At 29.7% G+C, this 20,502-nt stretch overlaps 3 protein-coding genes across 3 annotated transcripts; 1 reads left to right on the forward strand and 2 right to left on the reverse strand.

Moving 5' to 3' along the window:
- Nucleotides 1-840: 840 nt before the first annotated feature.
- Nucleotides 841-1,842, reverse strand: LOC114179218 (putative WRKY transcription factor 75). The gene is made up of 2 exons (XM_028065478.2): nt 1,582-1,842; nt 841-1,190 (listed from the first exon to the last, which is right to left on the reverse strand). Exons 1-2 carry the CDS (start codon nt 1,809-1,811, stop codon nt 1,010-1,012), a joined length of 411 nt encoding a protein of 136 aa, XP_027921279.1. The 5' UTR covers nt 1,812-1,842; the 3' UTR covers nt 841-1,009.
- A 3,156-nt stretch (nt 1,843-4,998) lies between these two features.
- On the reverse strand, nt 4,999-9,869 carry LOC114179314 (tubulin-folding cofactor B-like). The gene is made up of 8 exons (XM_028065606.2): nt 9,546-9,869; nt 9,322-9,476; nt 9,104-9,222; nt 8,770-8,831; nt 8,558-8,599; nt 6,307-6,440; nt 6,107-6,176; nt 4,999-5,262 (listed from the first exon to the last, which is right to left on the reverse strand). Exons 1-8 carry the CDS (start codon nt 9,645-9,647, stop codon nt 5,215-5,217), a joined length of 732 nt encoding a protein of 243 aa, XP_027921407.1. The 5' UTR covers nt 9,648-9,869; the 3' UTR covers nt 4,999-5,214.
- A 7,262-nt stretch (nt 9,870-17,131) lies between these two features.
- LOC114175925 (heavy metal-associated isoprenylated plant protein 7-like) lies at nt 17,132-18,924 on the forward strand. The gene is made up of 5 exons (XM_028060777.2): nt 17,132-17,275; nt 17,368-17,590; nt 17,684-17,889; nt 17,970-18,057; nt 18,239-18,924. The coding sequence occupies exons 1-5, from the start codon at nt 17,267-17,269 to the stop codon at nt 18,670-18,672; spliced, it is 960 nt and encodes a 319-aa protein (XP_027916578.1). The 5' UTR covers nt 17,132-17,266; the 3' UTR covers nt 18,673-18,924.
- Nucleotides 18,925-20,502: the final 1,578 nt, after the last annotated feature.

Here is a 20,502-nt window from a genome sequence, read left to right on the forward strand (position 1 = left end):
ATTCTTTCTCGAAATACTTATCATCATCATGTGGATGTTTCATCTCTTTCTAGTTCTCATTTTCTAAAAGAGAATTGATAATTTCTAGCTCCAATCACTTTGTACTGGTAGAAGCTAGATCTTATCCTTTTTTATAGGTTAATGATAGAGAAATATAGTAGTTGTTTCAAAACTTTAGTTGTATTTTCAGAGATTAATTTGAATTTTTTTAGTTGAGGAGTTAATGTAATAATACTGATAATAATATACATTTTCAAGGGCTAGAATGATAATTTACTATAAAACAAGGGACACTAATTATTAGTTTAAGTTTTTTTTTTTTTTGGGAATAGATGTTTTGTTTTATTTGAATGGTTTTTTTTTTTTTTTATCTTAATGTGATACTTCTTTTATTGAGTTATAATAATAAATAATTAAGATACTTATTACGTAATATAAATTACTGTACAACTATAATTTAACCATGATCAAGAAAGTGAAATTTAAAATAACATCATCAGTTGAATAACGTACTAGCTTTAGTTTCGTTAATGATTAATGTAGTAAATTAAGATTAAAAAGACATGTTTCATTCAGTTATTTGTATTATAATGAAATTACTATACTTTAACAAAGTATTTATAGTTCCTGTAAAAGAAGTATGTAAATCTGTTATTCAAAATTTTTGCTTTATTGTATACTTTTTAAAAAAAAAAAAAAAACTTTAGTTAAGTGACTAGAATCTACTATGAGCTATCTATTCCATTATGTCTGCTAACAGAAGAGGAAATTATGAAAAACAATAGTTTTTGTTTTTTATCAATGGAAAGAAAACATACATGGAAATAAATGTAAAAGAAATTAATAGAAAGAATGTATTATATCTAAATATATTGAGATATTCTTACTTTTTTCCTCTCTCTCTTTAATCTCTTAGTCTAAAGAATGAAAATTTCAGAAGTTGAAACTGAAAACAAATTGAAAAACGATATCCACTACATGTTTTGCAACATTTTTGGAGATACTGTAATTATGGAGTGAGACTATATATGTGATGATTTCTGAGTATCTGCTCGAAACTTTCACTTGTCTTCTCCACAGGATGAGAATGTGTGCCTTCATAGGTTGTTACCACAATCTCTTCGTCTTTGCTATGCCGTTGGATTTGTTTCTTCACATTGCAACCTCGATATGAACATCTGTAGTAGCTTCTGAAACCACCAAAATAACAAAAACTTACCAATCATGGAACTGAAACAACAATTTCTATTTCCTGTATTCTAATCACTGGTTTCATCGGAAAATTTTGAAATGAGAACATACGTTGTCGTAGCATGCTTTAATAAAAGGTTGAAAATTTTCTGTTACATGCTTAAGCTTTTCATATCCCAGATTAATATAGTACAATATGTCCGCCAAACAAAATTCTCGTTTAGGAAACAATGATTCTGATATCATATCTAAGTGAGTTTTAAGTCTAATTTAATCTCACATAATCAACTTATAAAATAAAAATTGTATCTACTTATATATTATGAAATTGTTTTATTTCTTGTGGATACGAGACTTTTAACGAAACATAAGCAAAAGAAGGCGACAAACCTAGGGAATTTATTGTTTTTGACGGACTTTTCTCCATACTTTCTCCAACGATATCCATCATCGAGTATATCAACCTGACTCCTTGTTTGAAATGCAAATCTGCGTTGTTTGATTTGTTCTCCAACTTTCTGGGATGGCTTAACGTGATGATCACCAAGTTTAAAGTAAGAAGAAGAAGAAGATGAAGATGAAGATGAAGATGAAGATGAAGATGAGATATTTTTGTCCATTGAAGAAGAAATAAAGGAGAAGAGATATGTATTATGTATATATAAGAGAATAGAATGGATGAATAGTTATGAGAAGGTGAAACATGAGGGCGGCAACCAAGTCAACAGGTCTGGTCAAGATCCAATTTACATGACTAACCATAATCTACATAACACCAACATAAATCTCTTTCACAATTTACCATATATCAAACTGCTAAATAATAATTATTTTTTTATTTAATTTATTTCTCTGTTTTTTAAATTATTTTTACGAGACAGGTTTTTTGTTTCTAAACTAAAAATATGCATATTTTGTCTCTCTATATTTCATAAAAGTCAAGAAAAACATTCTCTTTAATTATATATGAAATACTTGTGAAAATCAAAATAATTTATATGATATTTGTTGAAATAAAATGTCACGTAACTTTCATAATTAGAATAAAATAGAATATAATCTAATTTTAAAGACAAAGAAAAAATAAATATATAATTTAGTTTTAAAAAAATTTAAATAATGAGGATATAAAATATATTTTCCTCTTATTCTTTTTCAAATTTTGTAGAAGAAGAATAAAAGGATCAACCTAATAAGTAAGGTTTAGGATTTAAAATTTAGAATATTATTATTTGAATTAAGTAGGATAATAACCTTAATAATACTATCTTTGATAAATTTAAAAAATATCAATATCCTCCATCACACCAAACTCTAAAAAAAATTACAGTAATTAATTCAAATGTTTTCTCTAATAGTATTCTTGATAATTCTAGATGGGAATAGACATAATTAAGAGTTTGTATTTTAGCATGAATTTGGTCATAGTTGCCGTGAATAACATGGAATCTAATCAAGTGATGCGCGCAGACATTATAAATTCCAATCTTCCATGTCAATGTTACTAACTTCTGACTTTTGGTCAATTGAAAACGCATTAATTTAATTATTGTCAAGTTTATTTAACCCAAAAATTGAACAAGAGGAAGAAGCTGTGTGTGTGTGAAATCCAACTTGTTCATGTTTAAAAAATAAATTAATTAACAATCGAAAAGAACATAAAACCATACTATTATTTAATCGTATCAAAAATTTATTATTTTCTTATAATGATTCGTATTATCTATTATTGATTACGTAAAATTTGGTTAGAGTAAAAATATTTAAGCATTTTAGACTGCTTCTGAACATGTTGTATATGGGTGTCTAAATTTAAAGTTAAATATTTTTAATTTTTAAATTTTGACATAAAATTAAAATGTAATTTTATTTTATTTTTTGTAAAAAAAAGTTATCTTTAAGTTTCAGAAATGAATATATATAATCTTTCTAATTAAATTGTTTTAAACTTTTTTATATTTCAAATAATGTCAGAATAAGAATAAGAGTAACGATCAAGTTGTTTCTATCATTTAACATATTTCAACTTAAATATTGATATGAAACATTATTTAACATATAAAATAAAAATAATAATGTGATTGTATTAAGTGAATTGTATACATTTATTTAAAATTTAAACACTAAAATATAGATTGAAGACATGAATAAACACATTTACTTTTAAGAGATTAGAAATATATTTATAACCTTAGATTTATTTGTCCATAAAAGACGTGAGCATTTTGTGAACTGAGGAAACGTGACAAATTAAGATTACGAAATGAGAAACATGATTTGTGAATCATGGCGGCATGAACGTGAAATAGGTGATTACAATCATTAATAAATAAAACTCCAACTTTCCATGAAATTGCTAAAGAAAAAGACATTACCAACTTCTCCAGCAGCTACGGAGAAAGAGAAGAATCGATTTTGTGACGAGGTAACGTCAAAATATCTTCCACCGCTTCATTTAAATTTAAATCCAAACTGAGAAGATATAAACGAGGTCAGATGTTTTATTAATTTTTTTTATTATGTTAATATTTTAAATATTTTTGTAATATAGTCTAAAATATTAGTAGTAATCTATGTATTACGAAAAGACTGAAAATTAAAGTTAACTTCACTCGAGTTTTCATTATAAGTAAATCTTTTGTGAAGAAAAAATTATGCATCATTTTAAATGAATGAATATAGACTATCAAATTTAGTGAATTTAAAAGAATAATTCATTGATGAATTTATTTATTTTAAATAAAATAAATTATTTGGATGGAAAATTAGAAGAGTACTCAAATTTAGAACATGTTAAGAAGTAAAGAAATTGAAATTCCATACCTAGTAAGTTTCTTTTATCCACACATATATGATTCAAAGATTATATTGTTAAATACAATTTAAATATTTCAATTTCATTAATATTTTTTAAATTTTAATTTTAAAATAAATTTTTTTATAATAAAATTTACCTTAAAAAATTTAATTATTTTTTTTAAACAAAAATGTTAAAATATACAATATTTTAATTATTCTTTTCAAACAAAATATTTATAAAATATAAAATTAAATATAAAATAATTTAAATATCATGCATTTCAATTTTTAGAATGATAAAAGTCTTTTATTCAAACACAATTTAGATAAATTTTTAATTAACTTTCCTTTTTGCATTTTATTTTTAAGTTGATACTACCTAAATACGTAACCTTATTTGAAATAATTCAAGCAAAATAAAATATTTGAAATTGAGAAAATGTGATTTAAATCTTTGGACATTAAGTTTGAGAGACTAAAATAAATTTTAAAAAACTGTGTATAGTCCTTCTATATATTTTAAAACTAGTTGTTCAGCGTAATTAGTGGATGGTCAATTTTATTTACTTTCAATCCCATATTTTTCCAGAACACATAACATTTAATTTGGTGTTCTTCTATTACTATTTTTCATATCATATTATTAATGTAGAATATTCATAGACTTTGCTAGCAATTAAAATTAATCTTTACCGAAAAAGGAACTCACTGATTCTCATTTGGATCTCTCTTCCCATTTACACTTTTTCATTCAGCAACACTCAAACTCAGAAGCCTTAATTAAGAGGAAACCACATATTAGTCTTCTGGTTGATATGTAAGCAAATTAATTTGTATCATAATTAATTAGAAAGATGAAAATTGTAGAAAACTTTAACAGGCCATAATAATATATTTATTCATTTTTCAGACCTAAAAGCATTAAACGCTTACTTATGAATGTAATTCTTAAAATAATTAGTCTTGCATGTGTTAGCCTTTACCAAATTATGAGCTTAAAAATTTGAATGTTCTCAGAAGTAGCATCCCGCTTTGTTGGCTCTCATATTACCATTGTAATGAACATCCAATTTATGTTTTTCACGTTGCACTGGTTTTTCTTTCTAAAAACAACACAAACAATTCAAAAAACACAATGAAACCATTCTAGATATCCATTGCCAACAGAATAAGTTCTGGAAACAAATACTTGATTCACACAAGGAAAACCCTCAATCTTCAAACTCATATTTCATCTTCTTCAAAGGGATCTCGTTCAGGGTAGTCACCAACCTGACAGGGAAATGTACACGTAAATGACATTTTTTGCACAAAAGTAAACTGAAATTTAATGCATTTTATGCAAATAAGGGTAAGCAATGAAGTATGAAATACCATTTAGTTTTATATTGCAGCTAATAAGGGTGCTTGCACGATTTCATTGATTTGGTTCTATTATATTTTAAAAGACAGCTTGATTCAGACCATTAGAAGCAACCAACTTCTAAGAATATGATGCAATTAAGGATGAAATATTATCCTCTAGCACAAGTGTTTCTAACGTCCAAGTTTTGTAAAGATTTGTTTGGCTCTGATTGATAAAAGGCTATTTAGGATATTTTTGGTTGGCTTTCTTGATAACATTTTCAGTTTTCAAATTGGTCATATTGACAGTTTTGGCCATCCAATTTTTTTATTGTCTCAACATGATTACCTTCTCTCATACCCTCACTAGATATGACCATACATATATTTGTTTCCAAATGGAGAAAGAAAACATGAGCCATGCAGCATGTCAAGAAAAAAAAAACAGAGAATTCATGACTGGAAGTAAAACACATATCTACACCCAACAAAATCTGTCCCTCGAAGTAAGGCTATGAGTAAATAATATAATATGTTTCTATGGACAAATTGTGCAAGAAAAAAAAAACATGTTGGATAAGAATAGCCATTTTAGATTCTATTTGGTGTAAAACATGTGACCTTTTAATTGGAATTTTTGTCATGATGTTGAGGTTTGAGGAGGGATTGAGCAGCTTCTCTCCATTGATATTTATCAGATTAGAGAACCACCATTAACATTGGAAAATATCCCAATATTTAAAATATAATTGCAATGTGTTTCTAAACAAACCTTCACTTTGTCTGGTCTAACTATTCCACCATGATTCGGAGGACATTGAAAGTAGCGTACTCCTTTAACCCTGTAACATAACCCAGGAAAATTTTGAGAGAAGTGTGGATGTAATACTTCAAAAAACTTAAGATGATAGTTTAATTGGAATTGAGTACACAAATTTGCATACCATAAGTAGATGTAGAAATCGTACTTACATGCCATCATGTTTGCCCAAGGGTTCGTCATATTGTACTCCGACCCAGAAACCATGACCCAGTGATTCTGCCCGACCCACAAATTTTACAACACCTCTTTTTGCCCCATGTTCAACTTCACATCTGGATCCTACCTTAATATTTTTGGAAATTTGGATATTGGAAACAGTAGAATAACAAAATAGCAGTTAAAAAAGATTCAATGCATAGAAATATACCTACGATAAACAATAACATGAACAAGAATGTATAAATCACTTCTTCAACCATACAAAATTGCAACGTAGCATAAATTAAAAAACGAAGGAATCAAAAAGGAATCAAAAAGGAAAAGAAACACCAAGTATCAAATAAATAACATTCAAAATTCATCCAAATACTCAAGTATTTGAGGCTACTGCCACCACAAGCAGGTGATAGATATAATTAATCTAGTCATTATACTACTAGCAATTGACATTATACAAATTGTAACTCTTACAAAACATTGTATCCAACTTACTGCTAAAAGCATTTCAATTCATATTCAATTTGGTTAACATGCCTTCTTTAATTTGTTGGTTAGCCCATCTATTTCCCTTACTTATTCTCGTCCTATAAACCTTCATTTTTTCTGGAGTCATCCATCCCCACCCGCTCTCCTCCCTTGTTTAAAACTAGTTTCAGTTGAGCCCAAAACTAGCCATAGTTTTCTTTCCTTTTTTTTCTACTCGTTCAGGGAAAAAGATGAAAAATGTAGGCTATAATAGAGTTAACTTGAAAATTTAGCTTTAACTTGTACTACAGTTACGAGGAGACCCATTACCATTCTGCAAGTATAGTAGTAGTCACCACCGAGCAAGAACATCAACCACCGGCACATTGCGATTTTGACTTTGACGCACTCTGCAATGACTCATCCCAAAAAACTCTGACGAGCATAAACCATTAGGTATTTGGATTCCCCATCAACTCAGTTGCTTCCGTCAATCTTTCAATGTATAGTGATTTTGTTGCACTCTCGCTGATCCTTCATTATAAACTAGTGGTTAGGATTTCGTTGTAGAAATTTGATTAAGATTTGCTATCTTATTATGATTTGATTCATTTCATCTAGTTAGATCACTTTCTTCATTTGCTCGTTTCGTTAGGATCAGAAGTTGAGAGGGATCTTCGAATTCAGAAGAGCATGCTCCTTGGCTAGGTACTTTTATTTTTCTCGTCTCTGGACCTAATTAGTTGGTTCGTCCTGCGTATAATTTATCTAATGTTACAAGTTTATCATACTGTGTCCTACTATAATTTACTGTTATGAGTCTCGTCTGTGTTTGTGCTTCATAGGTTACCCCTTTTCGTTCAAAGGAGGTTCATGAAGTTAATGAAATCAAATATCCTTATTTGTTTCTCTTATTCTCTTTTCGGTTCTCTTGCAGATGGTTTTTCTTTTGCTGATAATTGAAATGTACTTTTATCTTTGTTTATTAAATTGTTTTCATTGAAGTTTCCAGAATCCATCCAAATAAAGACTTCTCATCTCTTAAGTATGTTAACAATTGTTTCTTGATTGGGGCATATACTATATTTCTTTTCCCATCTCAGATTTTCGTAATGACACTGAGCAAGAGTAAGATGATACTGCTTATTGCCCTGATTTAGTATTTCAGCTGAACTACTCGCCCTAATTTATCAAACTAAGCACATTAGATCCTAGTTGATAGTAAGTACACAACTCTAGTCATTTTTCTTGTCTCGATTCCTCTGTTACAGGTGCATCAGGAATTTGATTATTGCCACTCCCGTACATCATAATTATGTTGAATTTTGACACAAAGTAAGCTGGGCTTGAGCAGTAATGACTTACTCAAAGACCAAGAGACTCTTGCATGAATAGATTAAATCATTGTTGAACTCAAACCTTCGCCAACAGCACAAGCTTTGGGAATAATTGGCCATTCACATTGTAGGTTATAACTTAAGCTCTAGACCAGGAGCAAGTATTAGATTTAGGGCACTCGTCAGGAGTTTTATTACTTATAGGTCTAGGCTTGTGCTAGTGATACTACAACAGCACATTATCTTATCGTTAGTGTATATAAACGAGAAGGGGAATATTAGATTAGTTTTCTATGCACATCTATCATCACGCTTACATCAATCTAACCTCATATTATTCACAGTATCTCTATTCTATTTCCCTCTTTTTTCCACCTAAACCTTAATTTCAACAATCATATCAGATAAAATAAAACCTATAATAATATAACAGACAAACCTTGATATTAGCACAGAGCTCTTCCATACTGGTGTCTGATATCTGTGTAATGAACGTCAAAGGTCAATTACCCAAAAGCCAGCATGGGTCCATCTCAATTTTCAAGTAACAGAGATAACAAACTCTAATACAGATAATAGCTTTGATCTGTACGTGCAATCAGAAAGCACTGAAACAGCAGACTAGGAAGGACGAATAAATCAAATGCTCACCTTTGCCTCCTCAGTCGCATGAACATGGGAAGTAATTTTCTCTTTATATTTTCTGAAGGTGTCTGTTACATTAAAGTAAAACATACCTAATAAGCTACAAAGCCACTTAGTATGGAAATAAGACTATAAAATACTAATATTTTCCCAGCAAAAACATGCATTGATGATAATCTGTAAGTTGGTATTTTGACAGCATACATACATAGATCGCATAAAACAAGATCATACCATTACACATACAAGGGTGACAACACAGATATTTTTACATATGCACAGATCATCTTCCATAGGAATTCGAAAATGAAAAAAAAGAGGGCTTTTTTAGGGTGCATGCCTTGTCGCTTATTGTAGGCTTCATCGGAAATTTCGTATTTTTCGACCAACGAAGTATCTTCAAGCCAACCACCAGAAGAGATGGAAGTTGGGTCAAGATCCACAACATGCAAACGAAACCTGGTACAAGAAAACGCAATGGGAAAGCGCGCAAGAGGAATCGAAAGAATATTAGACTGCATAACAGATTCTAAGAAAGAAAAACCCTAAAATACAAACCCATTAAGAGGGGAATAGAAGCCAAGGGGTTTGGAATTATCAGAGAGATCGGCGATTTTGTCATTGCGAGCATCCTCGTAGAGCTCAAGGTGCATGGAATTGACAGAAGTGCCGCATTTTTTCCACAGCTTATCCTTCACGCCTTCCACCGTGAGCTGTCATGGAAGAAGCCATGTGTTAAACAATGCATTTAGAAGAATGGGAGTGGAAGGGAAGGAACCAACCTGAAGCGAGAAGCGGACATCGGCGTTGAAGGTTTTCAGATTGGAATGAGTGACCCGCAACACCACCGAGTCCTCCCCATGGAGTTCGATGCTCGACGCCATTCCCTCCCTCACCACTTTCTTCTCTTCCTCTTTTCTCCCTCTGTCACTGCACACTATTTTTTACATAGAGTTGAATGAGCTCCTGGAATCAAATAACACCCCAAACTGTAATCATCTCAGGACTAAACAATATCACTATTTCCATTCAGTTTTCCCTCCCCAAATCAGACTCAACACCTTCAAAGCGGTGAATCTAAAGTGAAAAAAAGCAGGAATTGCAACAAAGAAAGAGAAGGAGAGGATAATTACTAGATATAATGCCATGTCAGGTAGTAAAAAAAAGTTGTAAAAACTGAGTACTTAACTTATCATTTTCCATTTGGATAATGCCGCTACATTTACACACTGTCTCAATTTTACATTCATTTCACACGGCTCTGTCAATTTTATTATTATTTTAAACATAAAAAAAAAAAACATAGAAAACATCAATATTTGCATTTATTTCATTCATCTGTATCCCATGATGTCCTCCCATGATATTCCATGTATATTCAATACTGTTAGCCATTTAGGAAACATCCAAACCAACATCTAATGTAGCCAACATGAAATTGTGATAAGGTTTCGCTGTGATCTTTTGACATTGTGGGAAAACGAGATTGATGCAGTTGCAATTATGGTTGCTATGCGGATATTGGAATATTAAAACCATGCTTCAAATGCAACCTGTGAGATACTATGTTTAGTGATCATAAACGTACTTTTCTAATTCTCTTACATGAGACAAGAACTTTTAATCTTATTATAGTTGCTTAAAATCAATTTTCAGGTTTGGTGTTCTAAAAGTTTGGTTATGTCACTATTTGTACTTGTACTCTCCATAAATTGAGATAAGTCTATGAATTTAAAATTTATTTTAACCATGAATTTGATACACTACTATATATTTGTTCTTGAGTAACATTTAAAAAATGTTACTACATTATAAAAAATGTTACAAATATAATTTAGTAACATTATACCATATGTATACTCTTTAGGTATATTTTATTACTAATAAATATTAGGGAATATTTTTACGTATTAATTGAGATATTTATAAAAATGTTACTAGATATTTTTAATAATGTTTATTTATTGCATTTAATGATGCTTTTTGCGTTCAATATTATTGAGTTATTTTAGTACCTAAAATTAATTTTTTATATAATAATAAAAGAAAAATGTTATTCTATTTTATATACTCTTTAATACACTAGTTAATTATACATGGTCGTATACCGAAACATTACATTATAATTATAGTACATTTTAATTAAATTTATTTTTGTAAATATAAATCTTAAAAATCATTCATCAAATGATATGTCAACAAAATATTTATACTCTGTTCGTAATAGAGTATTTAAAAGGAAATTTATTAATATAAAATATTTTTAAAAATTGTTTTACGAATTTTAGTTACCGGAAAATCAGCATCTAAGTTTTGAGAATAAAGATAAAAAATCATTTTTTTAATAATACAATAAATAAAAACTAAAAGTTAGTTTCTATTTTGATTATTTTTATTGATTAAAATTTAGTTTCTAAAATAAATTAAAAATGACTAGAAAATAATTTTTAATTACTTCTTAACAAATGCATGTGTTATTACTATTTTATATTTATATAATTTTTGATAATACTGATATTATACAGTATATTTATTTATTTAGTATATTTATTTATTTACAGTAACCTTTTTAAAACATGTTGCAAAATTAGGATGTACATAGTAATATTTTTAATAAATGTGATCACACAAATGCTAGTAAAATAGAAAAAAGTGTAACTATCTACAGTGACATCTTTAAAAAGTTTACTATTAATATTAATATTTTTTATAGTAACAATTTTAAAAAAATGTAACTATATTATACAATAATAACATTTTTAATAAATGTTGCTAGGTAAATGTTGTTGTAGCTACTAAACGCCAGTAGTGATATTTCCAACTAAATTAAACTGAGTTAAATTTAAAGTGAATTTTAATATGAATTTGATATTTCCTACCATCCAGGGATATGCATGTGAGAGTGAAATGAATGTAACACGAAAATGCATACTTTGTGTTGTATTGATAAGAAACATAGGTGCTTTCCATTGTCTACTCCAAGCTTTACAGCATTACACCTTAGAAAGTGAGTGATTTGATGCCACAAATAAACCACCGCAATCTGAGTTCACTTCTCACAATACATCACACAACTTATGCACAATTATTTTGGACAAATATTCCCGCCATAAAAACCATTACATTATTTCTGGTAACGGGTCTACCACCTGGCGATGATGGGCCCAAAACCAGGCCCAAATTTTCTGCAAATATGCAAAAGGTTGTCTCTCCACTCCACGCGGCCCCTGACAAGTCATACCAAAATTTCTAGAACTTGTCATTTGGATAACATTGATGGTCACAAAAAAAAAAATACTGAGAAAGGGACACGTGGTTTTCGGTGAGGTTATAAAGAAAAAACGGTCGGTAAAATATACATGGAAAAGTTTGCTTTACGTGTTGAGATACTAAGGTTCCACGGCAAAAGACTAATGTGTTACGTGTATTGTGTGATTTGGGTGTTTGATGGGTTTTGCCAGGTGTCGATCGATAGTGAAGGTTGTAATCAGACATAGTGACAACATTGTCATGCAATAATTAATCTTACGTTGGAGGGTGCGGTGAATATGAAGAACAGATGGTGAGAATTTTTATTAGATTTGTCAGTAATAGTTTAAGTGTGAGTTAAAGTTTTACATTGAATAGAAAAAATAAAGTTAAACACTATATAAGAATAAAGATTCATAATATGATTGTTTTTAAATTTTAATGTAAAAGTGGTGTCTAAAGTGTTATATATATAAAAGACTAATATCTTATAACTATATAGAACTACAATCTTTCAATATCGATAACCATCCCTATAATCATAACCATTATATGAAAACATATAAACCCATCGGTGGGTAACCCCGTTCAAACGGGCTCAAATGAGTGTGGGTTGTGGAGCTAAATTATCTCTGCGGTTTGCTATCTACATGACCGTCCAGTTAAGTTTGCCGTGAATTAGAGATGTCATGCACAAGAATAAAAATGAAATCACGTGTCACATCCAGTTTAGATCCAGTGATTGGGACATGGACAAGGGATATACTTCGTATCCACTTTATATTTTTCTCTTTGTTTCGTGTTTTTACTAATCAGAAACCTAATTATCCAAATACAATCACGTAATAAGGTATATATAAATAATAAAATCAGGGTGTTAGAGTCTATTAGAGTTGTTGCATAAGATCAGACACAATAAATTTCATTAGGTTACAACTATTTATAAGTGGTTTCTAGCATCTTAAAATATCTTTGAACATTGCTAAAAGTCTTATAAATAAATTTAAAGTGTTTGTAAATTTCATAAGTAAATTTTATAAGATCGAGTTACATTTAAAATTATATTTATAACCGGTTTCTAGCATCTTAGAATATCTTTGAACATTGCTAAAAGTCTTATAAGATAAATTTAAAGTGTTTGTAAATTTTATAAGTAAATTTTATAAGATTGAGTTAGACTTAAAATTAATTTTTTAACATGATATTAAACTTATAGATTAAAACTTATTTTAATGAAGTTTATTTTCTGTTTAGTCTATTATTTCACGTGTTATCAAATTATTTATTGTCTAATCTCATGATCGAGATGTATATATCTTAGTGCATATGTACTAGACTACTTCTTAATGTACAATAAGTACATGTGTGTGCATACACAACATGCTCCAAATTAAAATAATTAAGAATTACCCATATTTAAATCGGAAAATTATTTTTTAACTCCCATATTTTATTCTCTGACGTGACTTAGTGTAGACCGTTGATTCTTTTAGAAAAAGATGATAATAATACATTAATTAATGACTTACACTAAACCACGTCAAAAATAGAAGATAAAAAAAAAAAAATAGAAGTCATGATATCATTATCTATTTATATTCATATTTAGGGAATACAAACATTTATCACCAAAATAGAAGCAAGTTCCAAAAATAATTACTATGACATATCTATTTGTTATTTCTATAAATATCGAACAAATTCATAATATTAACGAAAAAAAAAATAAACACTCATCAAATAAAAAATCTCATCATTTCCATCACTATTTCTACTTATCAATAAATATATTTTAGAAATTAAATTATATTTTCTTTCTCATTGATCAATGTTATTCTCTTTTTGTTTTAACTTTTATTTCATTTGCTGAACAAAACCCATGTGCGTTTTTGTCAGTTGTCACCTTCGGTATAAAGATAAACATTGAACAATTTTATAATATTAAAAGCAGAAACTTTAACAACAAAAAAAAACAAATAGGCATTCATCAAATTAAAATCTCATCATCTAAACATCGTTCTTGAAAATATCCTCCTCCTAGTATTAGGGTGACGTGGAGTAATAATTAAGTAGTGCTAAAAGCTTTTGAAATTGATTATAACACTGTAGCAAACCAACCATTTACGTAATAATGATACACTTATTAGTAACATTTTTTGACGTCAACTCAATATCATGCATCGGTATTATTCGACATGTCTTGACAGCGTTCGTTACGTTAACTTAAGAATATCTAGCGTCCAGTTGTTAGAAATTTGAATATAAATTTTCCTTTTTAATATGTGATTTAAATGCAGGAAAAAAAAAGAGTAAAACGAATGAAGTAATAATAAAAGTCCACCTAATTTTCTTGCTTAATATTCACTCAAAGAATTTTGAAGTAACTATAATTTCGTTTTTGTCATCATTTTACATCCATGTAGACTAAGAAGGTGAAACATATATAATCCAAATCCACTTCGAATAAATTAAGGTTGGGTTGAAGAGTGCGACCTGATTAACGTAAGCATTAAAACCATATCATTGTTGTTGTGTTGCGAGAGAATTAATAAAAGTAATAAAGATAAGAATAATTAGGTAGTAGTTTGTCTTAAAGTGAAATTGTGTATCTCTATTTGGCAATGATGATGCCGAAGGCCTTTAATCAAGTTAGGTGCATTACCTAAAACTAGTTTTCTGCTTTCATCACAAGATCGCAACTTTTATCATCGCTGTGATGAAAATTTAAGACATTCACCAACCCTTCCCCACCCTCTTCACTAGGGTGCCCAAATTCATACACTAAAACCAAAATATAATTTTTTTTATATAAAAATTTCTTTTTGAATTTTTGATCCTTTTGAGGAACTTTTTTTCGAAAGCAAATGAGAGATTTATTATTAATATTTTTTTTTTGCAAATTGAAACAAAGATGTCAGTTCCAGATGGCGGGTTCATCTGTGTGTTTATATTATAATATTAAGAATTCAGAAAGAGATAGAAAGTTTGTTTGATATGGGATTCTTTTGGTGGGAAAAAAAGTTTATAAAAGTATAATGAGAATATATTAATATAAGTTATGAAAGATGTACTAATAATTAATGATTAATATTATTCGATTTGCTATTTGGTGAATTAATGAGGGTGCATGTGAGTCCTGTACTGATGTTCTGATTGGGGTTGGTGATAAGAGTACTGAAGCACATGCTAATCCTCAACCCCTGCAACTTTGTGTTCCCTACTCTCAAATACGTATGTAATGTTGTGACAACCTATGTCTCCAACAATAGGACCCTCAAACTTTCATAACTTCAATATATTTTTATTATTTTTCTCTACATTTTTATGTTATATAAGATTATTAAGTGTATAACCATGTTGTAACATTGACATGTCAGAAACTATGTTGTAAATTTTAAATTTGGAACATTTACTTCTTTTTTTTCCTAACTTGGCATTCACTAAGCAATAAAGATGAATCTGGTGAAGGGCATGGTTGGTTGGCATAGTAATGTTATAATGATATTGAAAGTAAGACGTAATTAATCATATCTTGTTGAGGGGTGGACCCAAAATGGTCAATTTTGTATGGTAAATAGAGTCAAAGTGAGAGAATGATTTTTTTATTTAATTCATTTAATAGTTTTAAATATTAAACAACAAGGAATAAAATCTCTTTTTTAAGGAAGAAATAATGCGTTGGATAAAATAATATATTCACGTGAAGATATATCATAAACAAAATAGGTCATGATGGATGATATACGGGTGAATCGTAGCTAAGTGTTTAAAAATTCCGTATCAGTTTAGGACCGTTGGTAGTTTTTGAAAAATTAGATATGGTGTCAGTTTATTTGAACTTACAATAAGTGTTTTTGAAATAATTAAATGTTAGAAATAATTACTTATTTAAGAATTAGATCAATTTAATCATTAAAATAAGTAAAAGTTGTTTTTTAAATAGAAAATTAGATAAACATTTAAAAAAATCAATTTATTTATCTTATTGTATCAGCACCCTCTAAAGTTGAGAAGAATTGAACTCCTCTGTACTGTAATTTTATATCTCTTTGATACAAAAATTATAATTCATCTTTCTAAAATGTTAAATTATTACTTTTAATCTCTATCAAATTAAACTTTGGTTTTGATCTTTGAAAAATATTTTTTATTTTAATTTTCCTAAAATTAAAATATGAAATTATCAATTTCACCCCAAAATTTCTTTTAAACAAGATAAATAATATTTATTTAATAAATCTATCATTTTATTTTTTTGGAAATATCATATAAACATTAAAAAGATAATATTTGAAAGTCATTTCACTCTTAACTATCATCACAGTAACTTCTTAACACTATAATCTCAACTTTTTTTAAAGATAATAAATTCGATAGAATAAAATAAAAACTCATTAATTTGAACATAAACTGAAAACATGTTGAAACCTACTAAACTTTTGTTCCAATCATATTCAACTTGCAAGTGTTTGCCTCAATGTCCATCACTTATTATTACCTCATTTTCATAAAGTTCAAGACAGCACTAGCTACTACAGTTTGCCACTAAAGCAAGAGTTCTAGGCCTCAACTTTTTTAGCAGTTTTTATCATTTATAATACCAATAAACTTAACATTTTATTTTTTTAATTATTTTTTGCTTTGCTACGCTCTCTTTATGAATTGCCAATGATCATTTCCAGCTCAGAGTGAGTCAAATCATGAAACAGCATAATTTATTAACACCCCTCCAAATATAAGTAACGTGGAAAACATTAAGTTTACGCTAATTAATTAATAATTAAATTAGTAATTGAATGTACTAAAGTCAAAAAATAAACGGTGGTAAATGAGATTGACTGAGATGAGTTGAAAACCAAGGGAGGAGCAGGAGCGTGTGGTGGGGAGGAGCACACAGAAGAGAATAGATTCTAGAGAATTCCAAAACTGCCCAAGTGCGTCATTGGAAAAACAATGTGAAAGTGAAATAGTAGTGCAGTGAGAGTGTAACCACAGCCAAGTACCATGTGTTGGAAGCATGAAGTCCCCCGTTGCACGTGCCTCTTAAAAGATGCCACGTCATGTGATGATGATAGAATGAGTAGCTTCAAATCTCATGCCCTCACACTCTACCAATTAACCCAATCTTATACTAAATATATATAAGAGAGAAAGAACCACAAACACAAACACAGCACAAATAAAAAGGCTGAATTTTTTCACAGCAAAAGGCATTACCACCGAGCTTATCTCTGCAGTGAGTCCCACTACACCAATGGGCGAGGTCTCCGGAACCATTCATTCTCTTTTTTCCTCTTCTTCTTCTCATCTAATTATCATTGTCTCATTTTTGTTTCTTTTTTTTTTCTTTTCCAGGAAGAGAAAAAACCAGAGGAAACCAAAGTGGAGGAGAAAAAAGCAGAGGAACCCAAGGAGGAGAAGAAACCCGAGCAAGACAAAAAAGCAGAGGAGTCAAAAGATGAGAAGGAATCCAAGGAGGAGGAATCTCCGGCGCCGCCGCCAGAAATCGTGCTTAGAGTCTTCATGCATTGCGAGGGTTGTGCTCGCAAGGTTCGCCGCTCCCTCAAAGGATTCCCAGGTCAGAACCACTGTTTTTTTTTTTTTTGTGTCTTACTTATGTTTTTTGTTTCCCACGTTGTCTGATTGTTCTAGAACTTTGTTGGAATTTCAGGGGTGGAAGATATCCTCACGGATTGCAAGTCTCACAAGGTGGTGGTGAAAGGCGAAAAGGCGGATCCGCTGAAGGTTCTAGAAAGAGTACAGAGGAAGAGCCACAGAAAGGTGGAGCTCCTCTCTCCGATCCCAAAACCGCCGGCAGAAGAAGAGAAAAAGCCCGAAGAGGAAGAGAAGCCCAAACCAGAGGAGAAGAAAGAAGAGGTTCACTAATCAATTCACTGTTTTCGTGTTTTACATGTTTCTGAACTCCGTCTCATCAGAGATTATCTGGTTCTGCGCAGCCTCAGGTTATTACGGTGGTTCTGAAAGTCCACATGCATTGTGAAGCTTGCTCCCAGGAGATCAAGAGACGCATAGAGAGAATGAAAGGTTAGTGTAACGTTTTTGTAGATTGATTGTCCTGTGTTAGGGAATTGAAAAAAAATGTTAAAGTGGTCCATCCAGCTAGCAAAGTTACGAGACTTGAATTGCATTTAATTGGGATGAAAAAACAGGGTATGTGTGTTTAATGTAAGATTAATAATGTTAAGGGTGTTGGAAATGGTGGCAGGGGTGGAGTCAGTGGAAACAGATCTGAAGAGTTCAGAGGTGAGCGTGAAGGGGGTGTTGGAGGCAGAGAAGCTGGTGGAGCAGGTGTCGAAGAGGACGGGGAAGCATGCAGTGATAGTGAAAGTGGAGAGAGAGAAGAAGGAGGAGGAAGCAAAAGAAGAGGGTAAAGGAGAGGAAGGTGAGAAGAAGGAGAAGGAAAATGGTGAAGGAGAAGAGAAGAAGGAGAAGAAAGAAGGAGAGGGTGAAGGTGAAGGTGAAGGGAAAGGGAAAGGAGAAGAAGGAGGCACAGAAGAAAACACAGTGGTGGAGCTGAAAAAGAGTGAGTATTATTACAACCCTCCAAGGTATGGCATGGAGTTGTATGCATACCCTGGACCAGCTTACCCTCCCCAGATCTTCAGCGATGAGAATCCCAATGCCTGTTCTGTGATGTAAAAATGGAAGAATGAGAGGGGTAATAGTGGAAGAATTTTAGTGATTGATTGGTATATCCTGAGATATAGTAGATGTGCCTCTTCTTTTCTTCTGTACTTTTTCTGCTAAATCAAAAAAAGTGAAATGAATCTACACATAAGCTGTGGAGTTTTGTAATGGTTGTACTTTTTTTCATAAACTGATAGCATTATATGAATTATGTATATGGAAATGTATAAGTGAAAAGTAATTACAAATTTTAATGTTTTTTTATTTTTTTTATCTTCAATTTGTCCGTGACTTTCTTGGGAGAAGCTCTGTGTGAGGAAGTTGGGATAAGATAAAATAAAAAAAAGTATGCATTTATGAGGAGCAACTAACAGCACCCTCTGCCTTTCTGTCCTGCTGTAAAAAGGGTGATGCATGAAGTGAGTGAGGTGATATCCTGAAAAAAAGCAAAATTATTTTATCACTTTTTTTTTATTTATAAACAAAGGACAAAAAGTGAGTGATGCATGTTAAGTAATTAGTAAATTCATGAAACTTGTTTTTATTTATTTATTTATTTAAAAGCTATTGGACATAATATAATTATTGAGTCTTATATACCTTTGTTAACTTAATTGTCACCCAAAACATGATACTATTGTAGGTATTCTACAACACCCATCAAGGGCCACACAGATAAAATTTTAAGTACATTTATACCATAATATATACATGTCTATAAGTTGATTCAACTATGATGTTCATCTCTCATACACTTTTCGTTCTTTTCAAATACACAAAATATAACAATGCATACTTATCTTTTAGCACAAACACCAACTTCATATATATATATATATATATATATATATATATATATATATATATATATATATATATATATATATATATAAATTCAAATTTCACATACTCTATTGTCAAAACATAAAATTATGCATCTTTCATACATATGACAATTATCACATTCTAGATATGTAATATTAATTCCCCTTAGCTAAATTAAAGTGTGTTTTATCCAATAATTTTTTATAAGAATCCAAGTAATCTAGGCAAGTTTCAAGACTTTAATCCTACATTACTAACATCTCTTCTAACATCATCCAATTAAAAGAAGAAAAAGACTAATACTTAGATAGGGTTGAATATCCAAGCTTTCTATCTATTCAAAAAGTTTTGTAGTCCAAAAATTCTTCAAAATCTTAATTTGGTAAAATTTTCACCGTCAAACATTCGGTGTAGCGAAAGTGTAAGAAATTATTCTTAAAAAACAAAAAATAAATTATATATATATATATATATATATATATATATATTCTTCTTGATAATTTAAATTTTATTATCAGAATAAGATTAAGTTGTTACCACTACTAAAAATTCTCATATTACATAAGATTTTTCTTGCAAATTTGTTAAAAAAAATTGCAAGAAATTTTTTTTCTATTATTTTTGATAAGAATTTTAATTGATAGGTAATTTTTTTGTAGATAATTAGTTTTATAAAATTATAAAATACGTAAGTATTTTTTACAAAATTTATTGTAAAAAGTTTTTTATTTAAAATATTTTATAAGAAAATCGATAGTAATTTTCTGTAATTTTTTTTATAACAAAATTTATAAATATTTATTACAAAAAATATTTAAAATAAAATTAACACCAAATATGATTTTTTTAGTAGTATATATTTAATAGTTAAAATTTAGACTTAATTTGATAAGAGAGGTACGATTCAAACTTAATTTCTTTCATTATATTAATATGATAATTTTAAGTTGATTAACCTGTTATTCGTATAGGTTGAGATATTTCCGCAACTAAATATGCGTTGGGCTAAGATTGTTT

This window comes from Vigna unguiculata, chromosome 3 (assembly GCF_037176805.1).
Source record: "Vigna unguiculata cultivar grain cowpea cultivar isolate G323 ecotype 2 chromosome 3, ASM3717680v1, whole genome shotgun sequence".
Taxonomy (NCBI): domain Eukaryota; kingdom Viridiplantae; phylum Streptophyta; class Magnoliopsida; order Fabales; family Fabaceae; genus Vigna; species Vigna unguiculata.

What these genes read in the sequence shown, in the direction of transcription:
- LOC114179218 (XM_028065478.2), bottom strand. Translation starts at nt 1,811, where the DNA reads ATGGACAAAAATATCTCATCTTCATCTTCATCTTCATCTTCATCTTCA. An exon ending in AAAAACAATAAATTCCCTAG is followed by an intron (nt 1,191 to 1,581) that starts GTTTGTCGCCTT and finishes TGGTGGTTTCAG; the next exon opens with AAGCTACTACAGATGTTCAT.
- LOC114179314 (XM_028065606.2), bottom strand. Translation starts at nt 9,647, where the DNA reads ATGGCGTCGAGCATCGAACTCCATGGGGAGGACTCGGTGGTGTTGCGG. An exon ending in AGCTCTGTGCTAATATCAAG is followed by an intron (nt 6,441 to 8,557) that starts GTTTGTCTGTTA and finishes AAAAATATTAAG; the next exon opens with GTAGGATCCAGATGTGAAGT. An exon ending in TTGGGCAAACATGATGGCAT is followed by an intron (nt 6,177 to 6,306) that starts GTAAGTACGATT and finishes GTTATGTTACAG; the next exon opens with GGTTAAAGGAGTACGCTACT.
- LOC114175925 (XM_028060777.2), top strand. An exon ending in CTCCCTCAAAGGATTCCCAG is followed by an intron (nt 17,591 to 17,683) that starts GTCAGAACCACT and finishes TTGGAATTTCAG; the next exon opens with GGGTGGAAGATATCCTCACG. An exon ending in CAGAGGAGAAGAAAGAAGAG is followed by an intron (nt 17,890 to 17,969) that starts GTTCACTAATCA and finishes GGTTCTGCGCAG; the next exon opens with CCTCAGGTTATTACGGTGGT.